We start from the raw sequence: 21,340 nt of genomic DNA, 5'->3' as shown, positions 1-21,340 counted from the left end.
CAAATTATTTCAGCTCCAACTTTGAATTTCTCTTTCGGCTTAGCACAGACAATGGCTTTTCAGGTCACTAAAAGATGATGATGACTGGATGAAAGAAGGAAGAACTAACCTCAATGACTGTGTCTCCTCTAGTTAGCAGTAGGTGGACTGTCTATCTCTCTGCAGTCTTAGAAGTTTGCCTCTGCTGATCTACAGCTCTTCTCTGCCTAGCACACCACTTTAAAAAACAAACAAACAAACAAACAATAACCATCCGTCCCAACAATAGCACCACCAGTATCTTGGGAGTGCTTCAATATCACACCTAAAATTATTCCCAGATGTCCTTCTAGCATGTCAAGCCAAAATATAAAAACCAGGGGCTGGTGAGAAGGCTCAAGGCCACTTGCTGCCAAGCCTGATGACCTGAGTTTGACACCTGGAACCCATGTGGATGAAGGGACTCCTGTAAGTTGTCCTCCGACCTCCATATGTGTGTGCACCGTGACATTTGTGTACTTACATGTATACATACACATAAATGAATAATAAAAAGAACTTTAGATAACGCCTTATGAGGTTTCTTCTAGACACTGAATGAGCACCCTCTAAGGTGCTTCAGGCCTCTCAAGTCAGTCCTGACTTGCCATGGCTATCTGCCATGCTCATCACCACCTCTTACTAAACACAGCCCTCCAAGGCCATTTTTTTGTTGGAACCCAGAAAAAAACCTAAGCAGTCCAGTAAGATCCTTGATATGTCAAGGAGAGTTCGCTGCATCCTAGGCATACTAAGGCCAGCTTTGTTCACAAGTACATCAGAAAAGTCACTGACTAAAAGAGCACCAGAAGCTCGCTCTCCACCGAGTGTTGTGTAAAGCAACCACCCAAACTATATGACAGATCTCTGACTCCCGCACATGTTCAAAATCTCATTTACTTTTTATACTGTTACAAAGTCATTATAGTTATATATCTTAGCATATGCTCCAATCATTGATACATTTTACCATAGCTGACTTAAACATTCCTCTATGGAACACATTATTTCTTTCCTTCCTTTTTTTTATTTTTTTATTTTTTGAGACAGGAACCTTTCTATAGTATTGCTAATGTTTCTATAAGCATCTTCATGCACAAAGAACTTCCTTTTCAAGATTATTTTAAGATTACTGTAGGAGTATTCCTATTTTAAGATCATTTACATCAGCAACAAAGGCCTCTTGGTTAAGGAATACACATTTATATTTTTTGATTTCTGGATGTCACTTCAGGTGTATGAGTGTTTTGTCTGCATGTATATATGTGTACCATGTGTGTGCCTGGTGTCCATGGGGCTCAGAAGAGGACATCAGGTCCCCTGGGATTGGAGTTACAGGTGGGTGTGAGCCGCCATGTGTCCTAGGATCTAAAGCAGAGTCCCCAGCAAGAGTAATAAATGCTCTCACTGCTGAACTATCTCCCCAGTCTCAAGAAAAAAACTTTGGAAAATGTTTTTCAGTGCTGACTACATTGTTGACAACTTAAAGGGCTATTCCAACTCTACATGTCACTACTAAAAATCTTTCCTGTCCTTACACCAAGAATTGATCTAACAAATGTTGCTCTCAAATACTGTGATTGGCAGGAGAGACTGACTCCATTGTTCTAAAAGGCTGTGCTACCCTGCCCCACCCAGGATGGGAATGATCCCTTTGCCAGTGTACACACACTGTATACAGGGCCCTCCTGTTAGCAACTCAGTAACCATCTCAGTATCAGACCATCTGTCATGGCATCACAGTGCTCATATTTAAGTAATTCTTCCTTTTACATAATAATGGTTCCAAAGTGCATAGTAATGATGCTGAAATTTGCTATGCCAAAGATAAGCCACAGTACACTTATCATTTCTTTAAGTGGGTGAACACACATATGGGAAAAACAACATAGTGATTAGTATTATCTGTGACTTCAGGCATTTACTGGAGGCCTTGCTATAGCTCCTCCATGGAGAAGAGAGAAACTACTATAATTTATCTACAATCGATACAGAATGCAATTTGATTTCAAGTCTATACACCATTAGAGCAGGAACTTTCCATTTTGATTAAGCAGCCAGTCCCTGGCATGCAATGGATACTGCATGAATACTTACAGATTCGTTATGATTTGTTAACAGATATTCCTCAAATAGAGAAGTGAATTTGAGTGAACTGAAGTTGACCAGTGGGAGAGAACAGGAGACCGAAAATAAGACAGGTTCTTAGACTCAGAGAGGGGGCTCTGAAACTAAAGGATGTGACCTCCCTGAAGGCACCTTCTGAGTCCTGCATCCCTTTACTCTAGGGAGAGGAAGTCAGTTCTGTGCAACCAAATGCCAAGAAACCATGTAAGAACAGTCTGGAAGGTTGGAATGGAGCTGCTGCAGCATTTAAGCACTTATGGTAAAAGTCACTGGGTGCTCCATTGTAGGTTAATAGTATAAAGACAAAGCAGCATTCTGAAATGGGGGAATTACCTTCACCACTGATTTGTCACTCTGGAACTAAGTGGGAGACCACTTGGAAGAAGGCAATCCATTGGAAGCAGAACAAGACAGACAATGAGTGAGCAAAGAAGAAAACAGTCAGTCTACAAGCTCTGCGGGTTGTTGCTCAAGGCTTCAAAAACTATCACTTACAAAAATCATTTTACCCAACATATTTTGTAACCAGGCCTTATGTAGATACGGGCGAATTTTTTTTAGCATAGCTATCAAAAATATACAAGATATCTTTTTGAGGACATCTTTAACAGCAGGTTGTAGAACGCTCGTAAGCACAGGATGGATCGGCCAAACCCATGTTTTAAAGAACAAAAAGGACTCTGAGAACAGAGCATGCTAAACCTGGGGGCAGAGTTATACTTGCTAATAAACATGACCCTCATTTACATAGCCACAAAAGAGCCCTAACAGGAGCTGAGGGAATGAGGAGCAGGGCATGGACACTGATCTGCATGTTATCTCAGATATTCTGGTATAACAGAGGCCAGCAGGTGACTTAATTTACATAAGGAACCCCTGGCTGAAATGGAAAATCAAAGCAAGGAGAGTGCCGTGCGTGCGTGTGTAAAAGACACTTGTCTTTGCTTGTCACTGTTGCCCAACCTTAAGAAGTACTCACATGTGGGGTCGGGTTGGGGGAATCCCATGGGTACTTTAGCATCTAGTCCATGGTACCCTCGTTCCACACCTCCTGAGTGGAGGCTATTGTTGGAATCCCTGAAAGACCTACAAAAACTAGAGCTCCAAAGTATCCCTCAACCTGGGCTGGAACAGTGAACTGCAATGAACAGCAAGTGAATAGAGACTAGCATGGGAAGCCCCAAGAGCTGAAGGAAACTGAAGCCCTAAGCAAGAAAGCAGCACAACTGAACTCTGGCGCCATCTAGAGGCTCCTCCTGGGAGGAATCGCAAAAGAAGCAGCAGCGAGCGGTCAGGGGTGTCAGTGTGCACCCCACAGCCTTGCAGCAAATCAGGAGGGTCTGTAACAGCCTCCTAGGAACACTGAGATCTTCAGCACTCCTGAATTATAACTGAATTGACCTGAAGTCCCAGGAACAAGGAGGTTAGGGTGCCAAAAAATACAAAATGTCACACTTGGAAACATACTAAAGCCTTGGGTGCCCTGGGGTGGGGTGGGGGGAGCCCAAATATAGATACGAGCACTCACCTTCTTCCTGAGCATTGGTGCTTTTGACAGTTTCATAAAGGTCAAGTGAGGCTTAAAGAGTCTGTTTTCTCCTGCCAGGATGCCTTTTTCTTGAAATGTTCTTTTTGCAGTCTCTGAAGAAAGTAACACAAAATGAGACATATAGTTACCTTTAGTTATTGAAGGGCTGATTCAAGAGATGGCTATTGTTATATAAAGGCAATCATATTATGGTATCCAGGTTTGTGTTTCTATGGGTTCTGCGTGTATATGTCTACATGTGCATGTGTTTCTCATGCTTTGCTTTTTTATTTCACTTTTGTTTGTTTTATTCTGACTTGTTTGTTTCCTAAAGAGGGAGACAGAAAGAAGCCATGGAGTTGGAAGGGTCCAGAAGTCGGGAGGATCTGGGAGTAGATGGAGGAGGAAAAGCCCTGATCAGAATATACTGCATGGAAAAAAATATTATTAATTAAAAAATAACATGAAAAGATGGCTACTTGGTATTTCTTAGAGACAGAAAAAAATACAAAGAGAGTGAAAACATGACAGTTAAGCATGTTTTCCGGGATGACACTGACTCTCCTGGCCATCTCAGTGATTTCCTAGGGTCTAGGAGAGGACTGGCTGGTCTGCTGCCACCTTTCATATCTAACACTTCTGAGCAAGATGAAGCAAAGAACCTTCTCTAACAAGATAAGAAAGGGGTCTTGGTCCAGCGGGTAAAATGACTTGTTCTGCAAGCATGAAGACCCGAGTTTAGTTCCCTATCACCCACATCATAAGCTGGGCTTGGATGCACATGCCTGGAATATACACCCCCACCTCACCCCTGCATTGTAAGTGAGACACATGTTTCCTGAGAACTTGCCAGCCAGCTATTCTAGCTGAAATAAGCAAACTTCAGTAAGAGACCCTGGCATAAGACAATAAAATGGAGAACAGCAGAGAAAGACTCAAGTCATCCTGCTCTGGTCTCACCTGTGTGTGGACACATACTCATGTGCAGGCAGACACACACACACACACACACACACACACACACAAATCCATTATAAAATAAGGAACAAACATTGTGGGCTAAGTCTTTTGATTGCCCCAGTTTAAAACCTTGGGTATACGGGAGAAGCCCAGATGGAGCCCAGCAACTCTCCAAGGTAAACAAAAAGAACAAGAAGAGAGCAAGACAGCTAGAACTCAGAGAAGAGCACTTAGGCAAGAGACCCACATTAAGACCAAACTCTAGGCATCTGCAAAACGTTCCCCAGAATACCCGGTCTAGCGTTGATGGTGTATTTGTACAAGGAAAATGCCTGGGGCTGGGAAGCATGCATTCCTGAGCACTGGAGGTAGCGGCATCAATGTTTACAAGAGTCAGAAACGCTTCCTCTTCTGTTAGTCAGACAGGCTACTCCCAAGGAAGGGTTTATAAGACATGAAGGTATAGAGAGGACTGAGAGCGGGTAAGCAAGATGGTAAAGGAATGTGTGTGTCTTGAAAACAGAAGAGGAACTGTCAGGAGACAAGAACCACCAAACGAGGGGGATGAGGAGGGCAGAGGTCGTGTTGGTACCACAATGATCTGTCCAGTGGCTATGAAGACATGAACTACACAGCATCCTGAACTAGCAACTCCACTTTAAGAATACAAAGGTAAAAAAGAAAATATTGGTACATAAAATTCTACATAGAAAATACTGAAAAAGTATCCTGAATGAGCACAGACTGGGTATTGCAATCTCCACCAATAAAGGTATGGTTGATAAATTACCATACAGCCATACTGGAAAGACAAGGCTAACAAAAAGAATGAATTAGAACTGACCTCTTGGCAGTTGAACACTGCTGTCACATGCCACAGGCCAGAACATGCAAACAGGGAGCTGGAATCCCTTGCCCTATAGGTGAAAAACTCATACTCTTGAAGAACTGTTAATAAACACCTTTTCAGTTATCTTTATCCAAAAATGGCTTGAGGAAGGGTTGACACACACAATTAAGTAAACCCAAAGGATAAAGTTGAACCCCAAAAAGCAGTGCAGGGGAGATGGTTCAGGTTAAGAGCACTTGCTGCTCAAGCATAAAGACCCAAATTCACACACCCAACACCCACAGAAGTCCAACATGTTGGTGTATGCTGAGACACATTCTGATCATGTTATGTGGACTTGGAACATGTATAAAGATGCTTGTACTAGTCATTGACATCGCTTGGCTTTTTCTCTATCATCTACAGTGATAAAGGGTACATGACACAACAATAAAAGGCTGGGAAATCAGTGCCATTAGCTAAGAGCAGAGACTGCAACTCTGGCTGACTAAGCAGGGAAGAAGTTCACAGAGGAGCTCTGGAGCGGTCAGGAAGTATAGAAGGCTACGAAGTCAAGAAGATGCTTCAAGGTCTATGAAACCCAAGACAGCAAACATCTCTTCTGACCACGGGGTGCCCCAGATGGCCCACTGACGCCAGAGTGCATCTAATAAGACATTCAATTTAGAAGAATCCATACAAAGAGCAGTCAAAGCAGAAAGTCCAGAATCTAGCAACAGTAGGTCAGGAAGCAATCCAAATATGTTCACAACAATTACTGTCCTCTACTGTAATTCCACTGGTCCTTTCTATATTGATACCTTCTTGGGTGTTAGAAGCCTAATCAGCTGAAATATTCGGCTGAATGACAGAAAAGTTATTTTCTTAAGTCAAAACAACTCAAACAGTGGCAAAGTCCTATGGCTTAAGCATACCAGGGTTGGTTAATGTATTCAACTCCTAAAGTTTGACCCATGGGATTAGGGCACCAATTAAAGATAGGAATGCCAGTCCTTAAATCATAAACAATTATCACTTACAGAAGAATTACCACACAGGGAACAGATCCAGCAGAAAGATGTGAACACGCAAAGCCACTTGCTGATTTTACTTACTGAGCACATACCCCAGGCACACAGGCACAGTATCTCCAGAGGGCAAGTGCCCAGTACACAGGACTCGTGGTACAGTGAACTACCAGGAACTGCAGTAGACAGAAAGGACTCTAGCTTAGCAGAATCCACACAGGCACAGGAAGCATATGCTCGGAGCCACTCTTTGCTCTCGGCATTAGATTTCCACATACTACCTTATTTGATATAGCAATCAAGTGAATCTAAAGAAACAGTTTTAAATTTCCTGGTTTAGTTACATGTGATTTTGACTTAACTTCTCTTATAACTAGCTCTCTAGGCCTGAAATCTTTTATGATATTTATTCACAATACTCTTAAATATTTGTCTCAGAGCACATTTAATTTTCGTGTTTTCTCTCTACAGTACATTGTCTAGGTGCATAGAAACAGGGGAAAAGGGATGTCTTCTTTTTGAAGAGTATTGATTTTGTTTCTAATAACAGCATAATCTATTGCTTAGCCTAAGTATTGGCTAGTGATTATACATACATCACCTTTGAGACAAAAGTTTCTACTAATGTGAAAATTACGTGTCATCTTTCATCTGTATTAACTTTTATTCTGAAGGGAAGCTCATGAATAATTAAAGAGGCTGTCAATTCTTCTGAAGTAACAGAAATTCCTTCAAGCACTAAACTGAAAATCATACAACAAATACAACAGGCATCCTTCACAAGTCAACTCTGTATGCTTCCTAAGTAATAAAATTTATCTCAGAGGTAAAGGCTAAAAGAGTTTCCTGAAGAAGAATTCATGTGGAATTTGTTTAGGGGCGGGAAGATGTCTCCGTGGACCTGAAGGCATATGCAACAAGTCTGACTACTGGAGTTGAGTTCAAGCCCTGGGACCCACATTGTGGAAGGTGACAGCAGAATCCTGCAGGTTGTCCACTGCACGCGAGCGCACGCGCACACGCACACATACACACACACACACACACACACACACACACGCAATCAGATGTTTAAATGCATTTTTAAAATATCGGATGCCCTTGCTGATGATCATAAACAATTTAATGTTTGATGAACCTAACAAGACAGCATCCTCTCTTTTCTTTCAGATTTTTACCTATTTATCTTTACATGGATTTTATTCAAATGAATTCTTTAAAAATGTGGCAGCAATAAATTCACACTTAAAAATAAAGAAGTCACTAAACATAATTTCAGGGTAAACTATTAATCTGATTTTAACAGAATCCTATGTTTTGAATTACATAGCCCATTTTACAAATCATTTATTTTTCCCTTTCTTTTCTTTTGCCATTTCCTAAGGCTGTGACAACACTTTAGGAATTAGGGTCTCTGACGGAAATACCATGCTAAGAATGAAAGTAGCCCACCCCAGTAGCCCAGCATCAGGAAAATGACTCCTCTCCTGGGGTGGAGCGGGGAAGCATATCTTCCCATAGTTCCCTGACTGGCACACTAACACATGGCACGCACTTCCCGGCTTTTCCTTCACCTTTTCTATGCTTCATAGCACTTCTGTGAAAAGGCAGATCAGTTAGATAAAGAATTTTTCTTGTGGCAATATACTGTTTATGATCTAATAAAGCTAGCCTCAGCCACAGAAGCTGAGCATGCATCTTTAATCCCAGGACTTGGGAGACAGAGGCAGGTGGATCTCTGTGAGTTCAAGGCCTCCATGGGCTACATGAGAGTGAATCAGTCTAAAAGAGAAACAGAGCTCAGGCCTTTAATCCCAGCACTTGAGAGGTATATAAGGAGCTCAGTGCAGCCTCAGGAGCAGTCTGAGATTAGCGCAGTCTTGAGATGCAATCTGAGGTTCGGTGAATCTCCCCTGAGTATGAGCATTGTTAGAGATGAGAGCTCTCTGGTGGCTGCCAGCTTTGCTTCTCTGATCTTCAGCTTGAAACCCAATATCTGTTCTGGGTTCATATTATTCATGTTACATTTTCTCTCGACAGTTTTGTGCAAAATTATAAATATATTCATTTTATACACATACATTTAAGTATGTGCATATGTGTGTAGGTATGCATACAGGTGTGTATACATATGCAGACATATATACATAGTGTCTCTTCCTCTTAATATAAGCCTGTTTGGGAGCTCAGAGCCAAATTTTACAGTCAAGGGTCTATTTTTTTTTAAAGCCACAACAAAGTACATAAGGCATTATCTGATGGTGTTTCCCAGCTAGAGAACAACTATTTCAGAGGAATAAAGTTTACAGGAACAAACTTTCTAATTTATTTATGTCAGAATATAAAATTATGGCTTCACTATGACATTTTCATCTTCATTGCTTACATTATTATACTCTGCTCTTATTTTCCACCATGGAGAAAGTATGTTTCTGGAGGTGGGCTTTGACAGTTTAAAGACTTGACCCTCTTTGGTTCTCTCTCTCTGCTACATGTTTGTCACTGAAGATATGAGCATTCAGCTTCCTGCTTTGGCCACCATGCCACCTGCTGCCATTTCTCCTTGTCATGAAGGATTCTTAGCCTTCCAGAGCCATACGGCCAAATAAACCCTGTGCTCTTCCAGAAGGCCCAGGTTGAATTACCAGCATCCACATAGAAGCCAACAACCATCTATGACTCCAGTTTGAGGGGACTGATGTCCTCTTCTGGCCTCTGCAGGCACCAGGCACACACATGCTGCACAGACATACATGCAGGCAAAACACCCATACACATTTAAATTCTTTGTTTGGTTGGGTTTTTGTTTTTCATGACAGGATTTCTCTGTGTAGCCCTGGAACTCATTCTATAGACAAGGCTGCCCCCCCTCTCTCTCTCTCTCTCTCTCTCTCTCTCTCTCTCTCTCTCTCTCTCTCTCTCTCTCTCTCTCTCTCTCTCTCCTTTTTCTTTTTCTTTTTCTTTTTGATTTTTTGAGACAGGGTTTCCTTGTGTAGCTTTGGAGCCTGTCCTAGAAATAGCTCTTGTAGACCAGGCTGGCCTCGAACTCATAGAGATCCGCCTGCCTTTGTCTTCCAAGTGCTGGGATTAAAGACATGTACCCACTGCCCATATAAAAGTAAAATCATTTTAATGTTACATTTTTTAAAAAGTGAGCTTGTAATTTGCATAAGGGAACTGTACTTGATTGAGTTGTGCATAACTAATAAGTCACTTGTTGCAATTTCTGAATTCAAACTTCAACACACATATATAAACCCAGAGGCAGTTTTCTTTTGTTAAAAATTACTTCATGTTTCTCTCTCTCTCTCTCTCTCTCTCTCTCTCTCTCTCTCTCTATCTCTATCTCTATCTCTATCTGTCTGTCTCTCAGACTGTGTGTGTGTGTGTATGTGTGTGTGTGTGTGTGTTGTGTGTTTGTGCAGAAGTCTGTAAATGCTAGAAGAGCAGATCCCTTGGAGGTGGTGTCATAAGTGCTTATGAACCACACAGTGTGATGTGGGAACCAAACTCAGGTCAGATCCCTTGGAGGTGGTGTCATAAGTGCTTATGAACCACACAGTGTGATGTGGGAACCAAACTCAGGTCATTTGCAACCACTAAGCCCTCTCTCCAGCCCAGACTAGTCCTTTATGTTTAAAAATATTGCTGTTCTTAATAAACTTGCAAGAGAACTCTATTTAAAGAACAAAGTCAGAGCTTACTTAGGCATCTGTCTCTTCATAAGGTCTTTTGAATGAAGTGTAATTTATAACTCAGACTAAATAGCTACCATTATTTTTAGAGTATACATTTTATTAATATAACTTTTATAAAATCTTTAAGATCCTAACATTCCTAATATAACGGTGTCTAATTACTGCCTTAATGTGGTCTAAAAATAACAAACATTGGGTTGCTGAGTTACTGAACACTATATATACACACATAGTTATAATAATTTTAAATAGCATGAATCATGTCTGTTAGTCAGTAATCTTGCTTTATTCATTTCAAAATAGGTTTAAAATTATAATTTTAATTTAAGATTTATAAGAATAACTATTCTAAAGAAATTTTCTCAACTCTATCATTTGCAAGCAATGAAAACTAACTTACATTACAAAATATATTTAAAGTGTGGTTGTTTACCTGTGTGTTTTTAATATATTTTATACTCTTTGAAAGTTATATATGTTTATACAATGTATTGGATCATATCCATCTACCACCTTCTCTCTCCAATTTTCCCTCATACTCCCATTCCATCTCCCTCCAAGATTCATGTCTTTTATATCTTTTTATTATATGTGTTTTTTTTTCCAAGACAGGGTTTCTCTGTGTAGCTTTGGAGCCAGTCCTGAAACTAGCTCTTGTAGACCAGGCTGGTCTTGAACTTACAGAGATCCGCCTGCCTCTGCCTCCTGAGTGCTGGGATTAAAGGAGCATGACACCAACGCCAGGCTATATGTGTGCTCTTAATGAATTAACAGTCATTTGTTCATCCTGTATTTAGAGTCTACAGCCCTGTGGCATATGCCATATGTCATCAGTATAAACACAACAATAACAGTTGAAGTCTAATTATTAAAATATAATTCCTGATATTCAGTAGGATTAAATTCTAGGGGAAGATTGAACTTAGAACTTTTTAGGTAATCTCTACCATGTTTCTACTTGTTTCCATAATTTGTTAACTGTAAAATGTGAGCTTTCTTCTTGGATACTATTCCAACAGTGGCTCTTAGATAAGATCTTCTGCTAGAACTATGCAGGTTTTACAAATATCCTGGTTTCAACGTTGTCACTATACACTTTCGAAATTATGCAAAAGTACATCTGTTCCAAGATTCTTGGTGATGGCACACGCTTTAAATCCCAGCACTCGGGAGGCAGAGGCAGGCAGATCTCTGAGTTCCAGGCAGTGCTGGTCTACAGAGTGAGTTCCAAAATAGGCAGGGCTACGAGGAGAAACCCTGTCTCAAGAAGTAAATAAATAAAATAAAAAAGTGTAGTATCACCAAAATGCTAATGATCATTTTAATAATGAATTACAGGTTAATTCAGCCTAAGGTCCACTCTTTCTACAGCAAATTTTGAAAGAACATCTTTTGTTGCTGTAATTTGGCAAAAAAAAAAAAAAAGAGGAGGAGGAGGGGGGAGAAGAAGAAGAAGAAGAAGAAGAAGAAGAAGAAGAAGAAGAAGAAGAAGAAGAAGAAGAAGAAGAAGAAGAAGAAGAAGAAGAAGAAATATGGGAGTAGTGGGGCTGTCTCCCCCCTCCCCTCCTGCCTGCTTTTCCTCCTATGTAGGAACAGACTGCCCACAGGGACCACACCAAACCCTCACAAGGAACCAGACGATCAATGACTTCAAAGAACAAAGTTCACCAAGGGCTAGGGAAATGGCTCCGTGAGTAAAAACTTTATCAGCAAACCTGAGAACCAGGGTGTGAATGTCCAGCATCGTGCACAGGGCAAGTATGGCTGCCGGCGCCTGCAACCCCCACACCAACAGGAGGCAGGCAGATCCCAGGAGCTCACTGGCCAGCCAGCCTGGCTGAAAGGGTGAGCTTCTGGTTCAGTGAGACCTTGTGTCAAGGCAATAAGGCAAAGAGTGACAGATGAGTGGCAATTACAAAATTGCTATAATTATGTGTATGCAAAGAGCTCAGTAACTCAGGAACTAGTTTTACTTATTTGTAGAATATGCTAAGGCAACAGACACTATTTAGGATCGCCAGGACCATAATATTTTTATGAAAGTTGGCTCAATGAAATTTATATTCTAAAAATAATATCTTATTTAATCTGAGTTATAAGTTGAACTGTACTAAAAAAAAACTTAAAAACAGGCAGATGCTTCATAAGCTTTAATTTTCTTAAAATTTAATTTCACTAACAGCCTGCTCTGGCCTCTGCTTGTCCCTGCACGGCATGTGTACTCAAACTCACGTGTAATGCGTACACACACACACACACACACACACACACACACACACACACACACACCAGTTCATTCGGAGACAGGATGACCTACCAAAAGTAGTAACTAAATGGTCACAGAAGGGCATTTATTATGCAAGTTTCCAATCCCTCCACTAGAGGAGCTATCTGACAGCATCCAACCTTGATACAAGTTTACATTCCACTGAGAGTATCTCTTTCAGTCACAAGCATAAAGTTACTTTTTTACTTTCACGCTTCAAGTGCTGGCGATCCACACATTAATCAGGAAGAGACAGACAGCCAGATGGCACAGCTCCTCAAATTCCTCAAGACTGAGGAATGTCCCAAAATAAGGAGAAACTACAGGGGCGATAAGACTGAGGCTCCACGGGAATAGCATGCTGGAAGTAAAGACGGCCTTCTTCAAAAAATCTCTGCTTCTCACTCAGGACACTCGCCACTCTCCCGGTTCTGAGGAGTAACTGGGACCTAAACCGAATTTACACATGCATAAAATTTCCCCATCTTTGTCTGATCTTCTCTCTAGTTGTCACATAGCTGTGAGTAAGCCAGAGGCAGGTTAAAAATTTTCCCTCATCAGTTTTGGTCAAACTATAAATATATTTTTTCATTTTTTATAAATGTGTTAATACCTTTTTCTCTTTACTTGGTGACTACAAACATCGTTTCAACCAAACTCACATGTTAAATCTAAACTAGGGTGGCCTATACCATACTCCGCTTGACTATGTGGTTATAAAAAGAGTGGTAATTAAGGTTATTATTTTTTAAAAACTGATCTGTGATGCAGTAATATGTCTTACAACTCCAAGCAATTTCTTTTCATAGTTTTCAGATGGAAAATTATTTCTAGTATCAGTGCAAGTTACTATACAATTATGTGACATATAACATGAAAAATAAATAAATAAAATTTTAGAATCACTCTTCAGTCACCTAAAACTTCAATAATAGCAGCAAATGCCTTTTGCCATTCCCAGTGTTAAATATTTTAAGGAGACCCGTTTCTACTGCCAAAACCCGGTTCACTTTTAGGTGGTTTTCACAAGGGATTTGAGCTGTATTTCAAAATAAAGACTGTCATAATGTTAAGTACAACTTCAATTTTAAAAACTTTATACTTCTCATTTAGGATAGAAATTTCTAATTGCTTACTACTCAAAACTGTCAAACAACAGGTTCAAAACATTTCATTCCTAAATGCAAGTCTTCAACATCACAGTTTCGTGTAATGAATGACATCCCATCTACTACAGGCAAGCACTAAGAAACTGTCAGGTTGCACACCCTAACACCAGCCAGCTCTGCTGTTTAGCTGGTGCTCTTGGACACGCCCGACTCTGATGACTATAATAAATTCTCTCAGTCCTTGTGTTGGTCGCTTTTCCACTGCTGTCTAAAACACCTGGCAACAGCAACAAGAGACAAAGGGCTGATTTTGGCTACTGGCTCTGATTGGCTCTAAAGCTCACCCTGGACCAGCATAAGCAGACAGTATGCTATTGTGTTCTATTAGAGAAGCAAGCAGGAGTGACGGTATGTGCTGAGAAACAAAAGGCCTCAGCGGGTGAGAGTAGAAAAGAGAGGTGGAGATGCCAGATGCCAGGAACCACCAATGAGGAAAGGCATCTGGGAGGTCAAGACAACCAATGACAAAGTACTGTTGGGACAATCTTTTCTGTGATGATGTGTCTCTGTTTCCCTCACCTGCCTACAGCACCTTCTGACTGGTTTAATGCAAAGGTGAACAGCCAATAGCTAGGCAGGAAAAGATAGGCAGGACTTCCGAGAAGAGACAGGAACTCTGAAAAAGAATCTGAGGTAGGAAATTCACCCAGCAGAGGTAGAGGAAATCCCTATGGTACTAGAGAGAGGTTACAGGAGCCACCTGGTAGAACATGCATTACTATAAACAGGTTAATTTAAGTTTTAAAGAGCTAGTTGGAAACAATCCTGAGCTGAGGCCAAGCTTGCATAATTAATGGAAAATCTCCAGGCTGTTATTTAGGAGCTGGCGGACCAAAGAAAGACCTGCTACAAAGTACCAGGAGCCTAGGGTGACACCCTGAGCCTTGACTATGAGTTTGATGAAATGAGCAGGCTCCCTAACAGAAACTATAATTTCAGATAAAAAGCTTTCAGTTAAGCCAAGAAGGTAGAGGGGTATCCTCGGGACATGTCTGGGGATCCCAGCACCTAGTTTACAAACTGGCAGATTGCCATGTAATTACCCAGCACAGAATGTGCAGTCAAGCTCCCTGGATTTATATGATGGCTCTGCCAATCCCCAACAAGTTACTTAGCCTCATTTTCTCATCAGGTAACGGAAGGTCGTGATGAGTCCCACCTCACAGTTATGCTGCAACTACATGAATTCATCCTTGTAAGATGACTAGAGGCACTGCACAAACAGCTCTGAGGTTAAGAGCTCTTGCTGCTCTTGCAGAAGACCCAGGTACAGTTTCCACCACCCACAAACATAGCTTAACCCCAGATACAGCAGATGCAGTGCCCTCTTCTGGCCTCCATAGTTACTTGTACACATGGTGCATACAAACATTCAAAGCACACATTCCTACGACACAAAGTAAAATACAATGGATCTTTTAAAAATAACTGTAAGATGATTTTTAAAAAGCCACAAAGCAAGTTCATTTATATGTCTGACTAAGGATCAGGTAAATGAAAGAGGGGACGAGGGGAAGAGTTAAGAGAGAAATGAAGGAAGAAAGGGAGCATGGAGGATGAGGCATGCAAACAGGCAGAAATGAGACAGCTGGCTCAGACAGGGAGCGCGGACAGCCTGGTCTTGGGTACAGGAAGGAAGTGTGGCAAAGTTGCTCTGACACGTCCAAAGAGAGCCTAACCCAGGCCACAGGGCGAAGGGTTAGCAAGCCCATGAGACAGTAGCAAACGGTATTTGGAAGTCCAATTCTTCACCCAGGAGCACAGCAGCCCGGGCATGCTGGGAATGGAACAAATTCCTTACAAGGCTAGAAATAGTTTGTCCTCACCATCTAGAGGGAAAATGACAGTCAAAATAAGAGAAAGCATAATGCTCAAATAAGCATTCTAAAGGCTTTCATTGTCTCTTTTATGAGAAAAATTTACTTGGAATCATTTATCCTGCTAACCAAGGGCACTTTCCTCATTTTGAACAAAAATATGCAAAGGCCATTATAATTCCTACAGGCTAGAGTTTTAGCAATCTCTCAGTCTAACAACCTTCTTAACAAAATTGCATTTAGCTTACAAAAATGAACAAAATTCTATATCCATTTCTATGCAAAAAGCTTTTCAGGACAATTTCATCACTGGAAATGTAAAGAAATGTCATATAAATTCAGTTTTCTGTATCTTCATAATCCTTAAGGCTACAGGATCCTGCTAGGAGAAAAGCCTGTACTGTTTTACTCCAGGAAACAAGATCAAGATAAGAAGATGTGACTCAGAGCCTCTGGGGTCAAGTAATTGACTTCTGCCCCAGAGCTCCCCACAACCCAAGGGTCTGAGAACACAGAGATGGGCTCGCCTCTTCATCACAAACAACTACTCAGATCAGATGAGCAGAAGGATTAGTAGCAGCATGTCTGCTTGTGTCACTCAAAGTTGTGAGGGAGGGACACAGGGACATGGGACTATCATTTACTTTGCTATGTTGAGGGCTCAGAATTCTGTAACAAAAGACAAAGTAATAAGAAAAGCACACAGTTTTACTTAGTAGAAGTTTTATGTGACTTGGGACCCTTCATAAGAAATTGAGGATGAGGACTACACTCTTTCTAACACCTCCCAGAAGAAGGTGAACCTCTGTGGGGTTTTCTTTTTTCGTGTATGTTATGTGTAGAGTGTTCTGCCTGCATGTGTGTCTACATGATAGAAGAGGGTGTAGGATCCCATTATAGATGGCTGTGAGCCATGTAGTTGCTGGGAATTGAACTCATGGCATCTGGAAGAACATCGAGCACTCTTAACCATTAAGCCATCTCTCCAGTCCCCAACCTGTTTATCCTTCAAGGAAGGTTTAATTTAAGTGGATAGTTACAGAGTAGTACAATTAAATGGGAAGTGTGACTGATGGTATCTGTCTGGGGAACTTAGCAAGGCATCTGGGTCCCCATGCCTTCAGAGAAAAGGACATTCCTTCCAGGTACAAGGAAGACAACCTCTCAAAAGTAAGTCAGACAACCTGCTTCCAGGGATGGTTAGAAAATTCTTCCTAAGTTCATAATCTTCTTCAGAGGAATGGTAGGAAGTCAGAGAAACGACCTTTCAGCTTCTCAAATTCAGTCCTTAGTTTAAAATGCTTTCAGAGATGGAGAGATGGCTCAGGGGTTAAGAGCACTGGCCGCTCTTCCAGAGGACCCAGGTACAGTTCCCAGTACCCACATGGTGGCTCACAATCATATGTAACTCCAGTTCCATGGCATCTGATGCTCTCTTCTGACCTCCATACATACCAGGCACATGTGCGCATGTGCAGTACAGAGACATATATGCAGGCAAAACATCCATTCACATAAAATAGAGTTACTCATTAAAATTAACAAATATGTCTTAGGGTATGGACTGGAGAGATGGCTCAGTGTGTAAAGAGCATGCCCTACAACAATGAGGACCCGAGTTCAGATCCCCAGTACCCATGTAAAAAGGCAGCCATGGTGGCCTGGAATGCTTACTGGTCAACCATCCAAGCCAAATCAACGAGCTCAAAAAATAAAGTGGAGAATGATTAAAGAAGACACAGGACGTGGAACTCTCACCTCCACACACGTACCAGACACACGTGTACACACCACATGAGCGCGCGCGCACACACACACACACACACACACAGAGTAATTCAGGGCATGGTATCCTAAATCCCATCAGCAGATAAAGCTCATTAATTTATACTCTATATTTAAATGCACTTGAGAATTTTCTCCAATTTTATAAACTAAAATTTCTCAGTTACTTCTTTTCTAGAGAAGGACCCATTGTGCCATCCAGGCTTCTAACTCAAGCCCTCTGGCCACAGCCTCCCTAATGCTGACATCAGGCTTGCACCCAGCCTTTTAATATTCTTTATTCTGATAATTTTCAGTAATAAGTTCAAATAGTAGCATCTAAAGTCATTTCCTCTTTGTAATAACTACGCAATGCTTTAAGAATTTAAGACCTAAAACTTCTCTCAGTTAAAATTAGATAAATCACACTATTTCTGCCCCTTACAAATTTTTCTGCTTTCTATTAAGTCTGACTAGCTGTAGCTCCATTGTTCTGAACAAACAAAATTTTAATCTTCCTATGTAGGCACACACACACACACACATATACACACACACACGTGCGCATACACACACACGCATACACAGAGAGAGAGAGAGTGTGTGTGTGTGTGTGTGTGTGTTTATAACAAAGCTTTTTAATGATATCCTGATGGATGAAACATATTCTTTTGAAAAAATATACCATTTGGAGAAACAGGATCTAATACAAAAAATAAAATATTAAATTATTGCACTGATACCATTAGATAGCTAGTCAGCTACTTGCAGGCTTAGAGCACATTAAGAGGCAAAGCCTTGTCTAATAATCAACAGTTCATACAAACAAAGACTAGAACTTCAGGACTCCATTACTGTAGGAGGAATGAGACCTGAGTCACATCTCTGGCACTGGGAGGAAATATGACATCCTGAACTGCACCAAAGGTCATGGAAAACTATCTAAAGCTGGTTTCATGAGCCCTAACCCTTATAAGGTCACTATCTAGCAGATTATCTGATAAAAAGCAAGGATGTACCAGTGACTCTACCTAACAGGATCAATCACCTAGACAGGAAATCAGCCAGGAAGCTGGCTGGTGTAGAGACCTAGAAACCTGCCTGACATGCAGATAGGACAGTGGTCCCTTTGGCCACTGCCCACTCTCATCTTCAGAGGCTTAGCATTACTCTGTAGCAAGCCTTACCTACCTGTGTGTCTTCCTCAGCTTCTTTCAAAAAGATAATGGAACTGAGGGGAGACCAGAAAGAGATCCTGGTAATGATGCTGTTGGACTTACATAATCTGATCCAAAAGGATGCCTTTAAAACTAAATCTAGAGACTAGGGATGGAGCTCAGTGATAGAACATATACAAAGACTAGCCATGGCCTTGCATTACATCCCCAATACCAAAAAATAATCCAATACATGTAAAGAAATAAAATACTGAAAAAAGTCTATATTCTGACTTCATGAACAGTACCATAAATGGAGGTACCAACTAAACTCCAGTGCCTGGTGTTCTCAGTGCACTGCGTAATCCTTCATGATGGGCATGTGGCAAGCATATATAATGTAGCAGTTAGGAAGCTAAAACAGGAGTATCGCTTCAAGTTCAAGGTCAGCCTGGGAGATACAGTATCAAGCCAGGAGGGTATTTAGAACATACTCTTTTTCAAATCAACAATATAAATAAATAAAAATCTGCTGTTTCAGTGTGTAGATAAATTGAAATCTCTCATGGGTACTAAAATATCTACATTTCATATAAATACACATGAAAACTATAAACAAAAAGAGCAGTACAATACTCCTATAACAAGTTAAAAGTTAAGTTTACCAAGCAGTGATATTTTCCCTACGTTTTCTATTTTTTGTAATGTTTTGCTGAAACTTTAAAAATACAAATACTGGGAAGCAGTATTCCCTAATGCATCTGGAAGAAGGAAAGGAATTACAAGGTCAGCGGTCTTTGCTAGAATGACAAATGGACATCCATCGGTTCCTGTTCCCATTAAAGCTGGTGAGAGTTCACATTCTTCACCACACAATGGAGCTTTCATCAATGCTGGAAAACATTTTTGTGAGAAGATTTGCAGAGAATGGATGGAATTCTTAATGTTGCAAGCATCCATTGAGTTATTTAAAAGGACAATGACTGAATGACTAATTAGAAATGTTTCGGTGATATTTATGTTACAAAAGAAAAGATTTAAGCCTAGCATTTTCTCTTGAGTCAGAAAAGCTACATTAAGTTTGTTGACTGTGGGCATCAATTCTGGAATGATCTGCCCTCCAAACTCTGAGAGCTGCCTTCCCTTTGGCCAGCTAATGCTTTTGACATCCTACTTGATTTCTAAGTGTCACTGTTTGAATGGTTGCTTGTACATACCTCATTCTACCCTACCCCGAAACAGGACTTAAGATGACTCCAAAGGACATACAGCATGATAAATGATCATAAAAAAAGGAAAATGAGACAAAGGAAGGCTAAAGCAAGAAAGACAGATGAAGTGTCCTGTAGTCAAAATTAAAATAAGCTAAAACCTAAGTTTCTGATAGCAAAGGCACCAGCTAACCATTCAACATCACCACATCAAAGATGATCTATTGGGTCAGCGAGATGGCTCAGTGGTCAAGATGGCTATTCTTCTGGAGGACCACGGTTCAATTCCCAGCACCCATATGGCAGCTCAAAATGGTCTAGATTTCCAGTTCCAGGAGATTGGACACCCTCACACAGACATACACGCATGCAAAACACCAATGTATACGAAATAAGATTTTTAAAAATAAGAATTCCGTTTCTTTTTTAAAAATGTTTTAAAAAACACAATTCTAATGCTGAGAGTATATGACTAGCACACACATAACTCTGGGTTCCATCGAACACCCATAACCTAGGCACGGTGCTGCATGTAGAGGCAGGATGATAAGAAGAAGTTCAAGGTCATTCTCTGCTATATACTGACTATGAGGCCAGCCTTTTTCAGTCAGCTTTTTTTGGTTATTTAACATTTACTTTTAAATACATAAAGTTTCTGTAAATCATGTACTTATAAAGTCTTAAAAAGAAGGCAAAACATTTGAGAGTAACTTTACTACATCAGTTCTTCAGAGACATAGTTTTATGTAAGAAAGTAGTATGCAATTTGATTAGTCTAGAAACGTATTTCTCATGGAGTAGAAGAGAGGTTCTCAAAACAAATGAAAAAGGAAAGGAAAAATTGAGAAAAGCATTTGATAAATGCACCTAGCAAAGATATACTTAAAATTTTCTCTCCTAGCAAAGACAGTAAAACATTCTCTCCACAAAAGGCTTGTATATTCTTGGGTAGGTTGTTCACATTCTTAGGATTTTGTTGCCATTATTAATGATGGCTCATTAGAAAATTAGGTAATTCAATATACCTACTTTTATTTTTAGATTTATTTACATGTGTGCATGCATGTCACTGAGCAAATGCACCGTGACTATATTGAGACAGAGGACAGCTTACAGGAGTTGGTTCTCTCCTACCAAGTGAGCCAAGAGGATCCAACTCAGTCAGGCATGATGACAAGTGCCTTCAATTAACTACCATATTTTTACACTGGTACTTTATCTAGCAAGTTTACTGAACTCTACAATGAACTTTAATCGTTTTTGTATTTGGATTCCTATCACTTGCTCCTCTTTGTGACTGTAAAAGAAGAAGATTCCATTAGCCTCTGTTAAAAACAACTCCCTGGAATTCTCAAAATTCAATAGTGTTCTCTGGCTGTCACTAGCCCTTACGGCTCTCTCACTGGGGACTTGTGTTAGCACAGTCTTCAGCCCTCTTGCTCCATTCTTCAATAGCAGCCCCCTCCCACTTTACTTCACACTCTAACAGAGATTAATAACACCGCATCTGACTACACTCTCTTGCCAGTGTCCATGCTTTCTTGTCCCTTTAATACATCTGCCTCTTCGTGGAAGGGTCAAGCAAACATTAATTTAGCTTCCTCTCACCATTCCATGTAGAGAATAATTCCCAAGAAAATAAGAAATTATGAGTCTCTGGAATGTCATCCTACACACACTTGCACTGATCTGCCATCCCATCACACACCACTTCATAAAACAGCCCTGTCTACTTCCCTTAACCACTGTCTAAAGTTTTAGCATTTTC

The 21,340-nt window shown here is 40.6% G+C and overlaps 1 protein-coding gene across 7 annotated transcripts in view; it reads right to left on the bottom strand.

The window, feature by feature from the left end:
• The window catches only part of Akap7 (A-kinase anchoring protein 7), a 112,744-nt gene that overhangs the window by 60,524 nt on the left and 30,880 nt on the right, over window positions 1–21,340 (bottom strand). For all 7 annotated transcript variants that reach the window (XR_005881803.1, XM_040758168.1, XM_021224168.2 and 4 more), the window contains exon 6: window positions 3,674–3,786. Coding sequence is in view for 6 of the 7 variants with exons in the window: in XM_040758168.1 (XP_040614102.1) it covers window positions 3,674–3,786 (113 nt within the window). In the remaining variant the exon portion in view is untranslated. The remainder of the gene's footprint in view (window positions 1–3,673; window positions 3,787–21,340) is intronic.

Source organism: Mesocricetus auratus, unplaced genomic scaffold (assembly GCF_017639785.1).
Source record: "Mesocricetus auratus isolate SY011 unplaced genomic scaffold, BCM_Maur_2.0 Super-Scaffold_100018, whole genome shotgun sequence".
In the NCBI taxonomy this organism is placed as follows: domain Eukaryota; kingdom Metazoa; phylum Chordata; class Mammalia; order Rodentia; family Cricetidae; genus Mesocricetus; species Mesocricetus auratus.
Note: the sequence above shows the minus strand (reverse complement) of the source record. Positions and strands in the feature narration are given on the sequence as shown.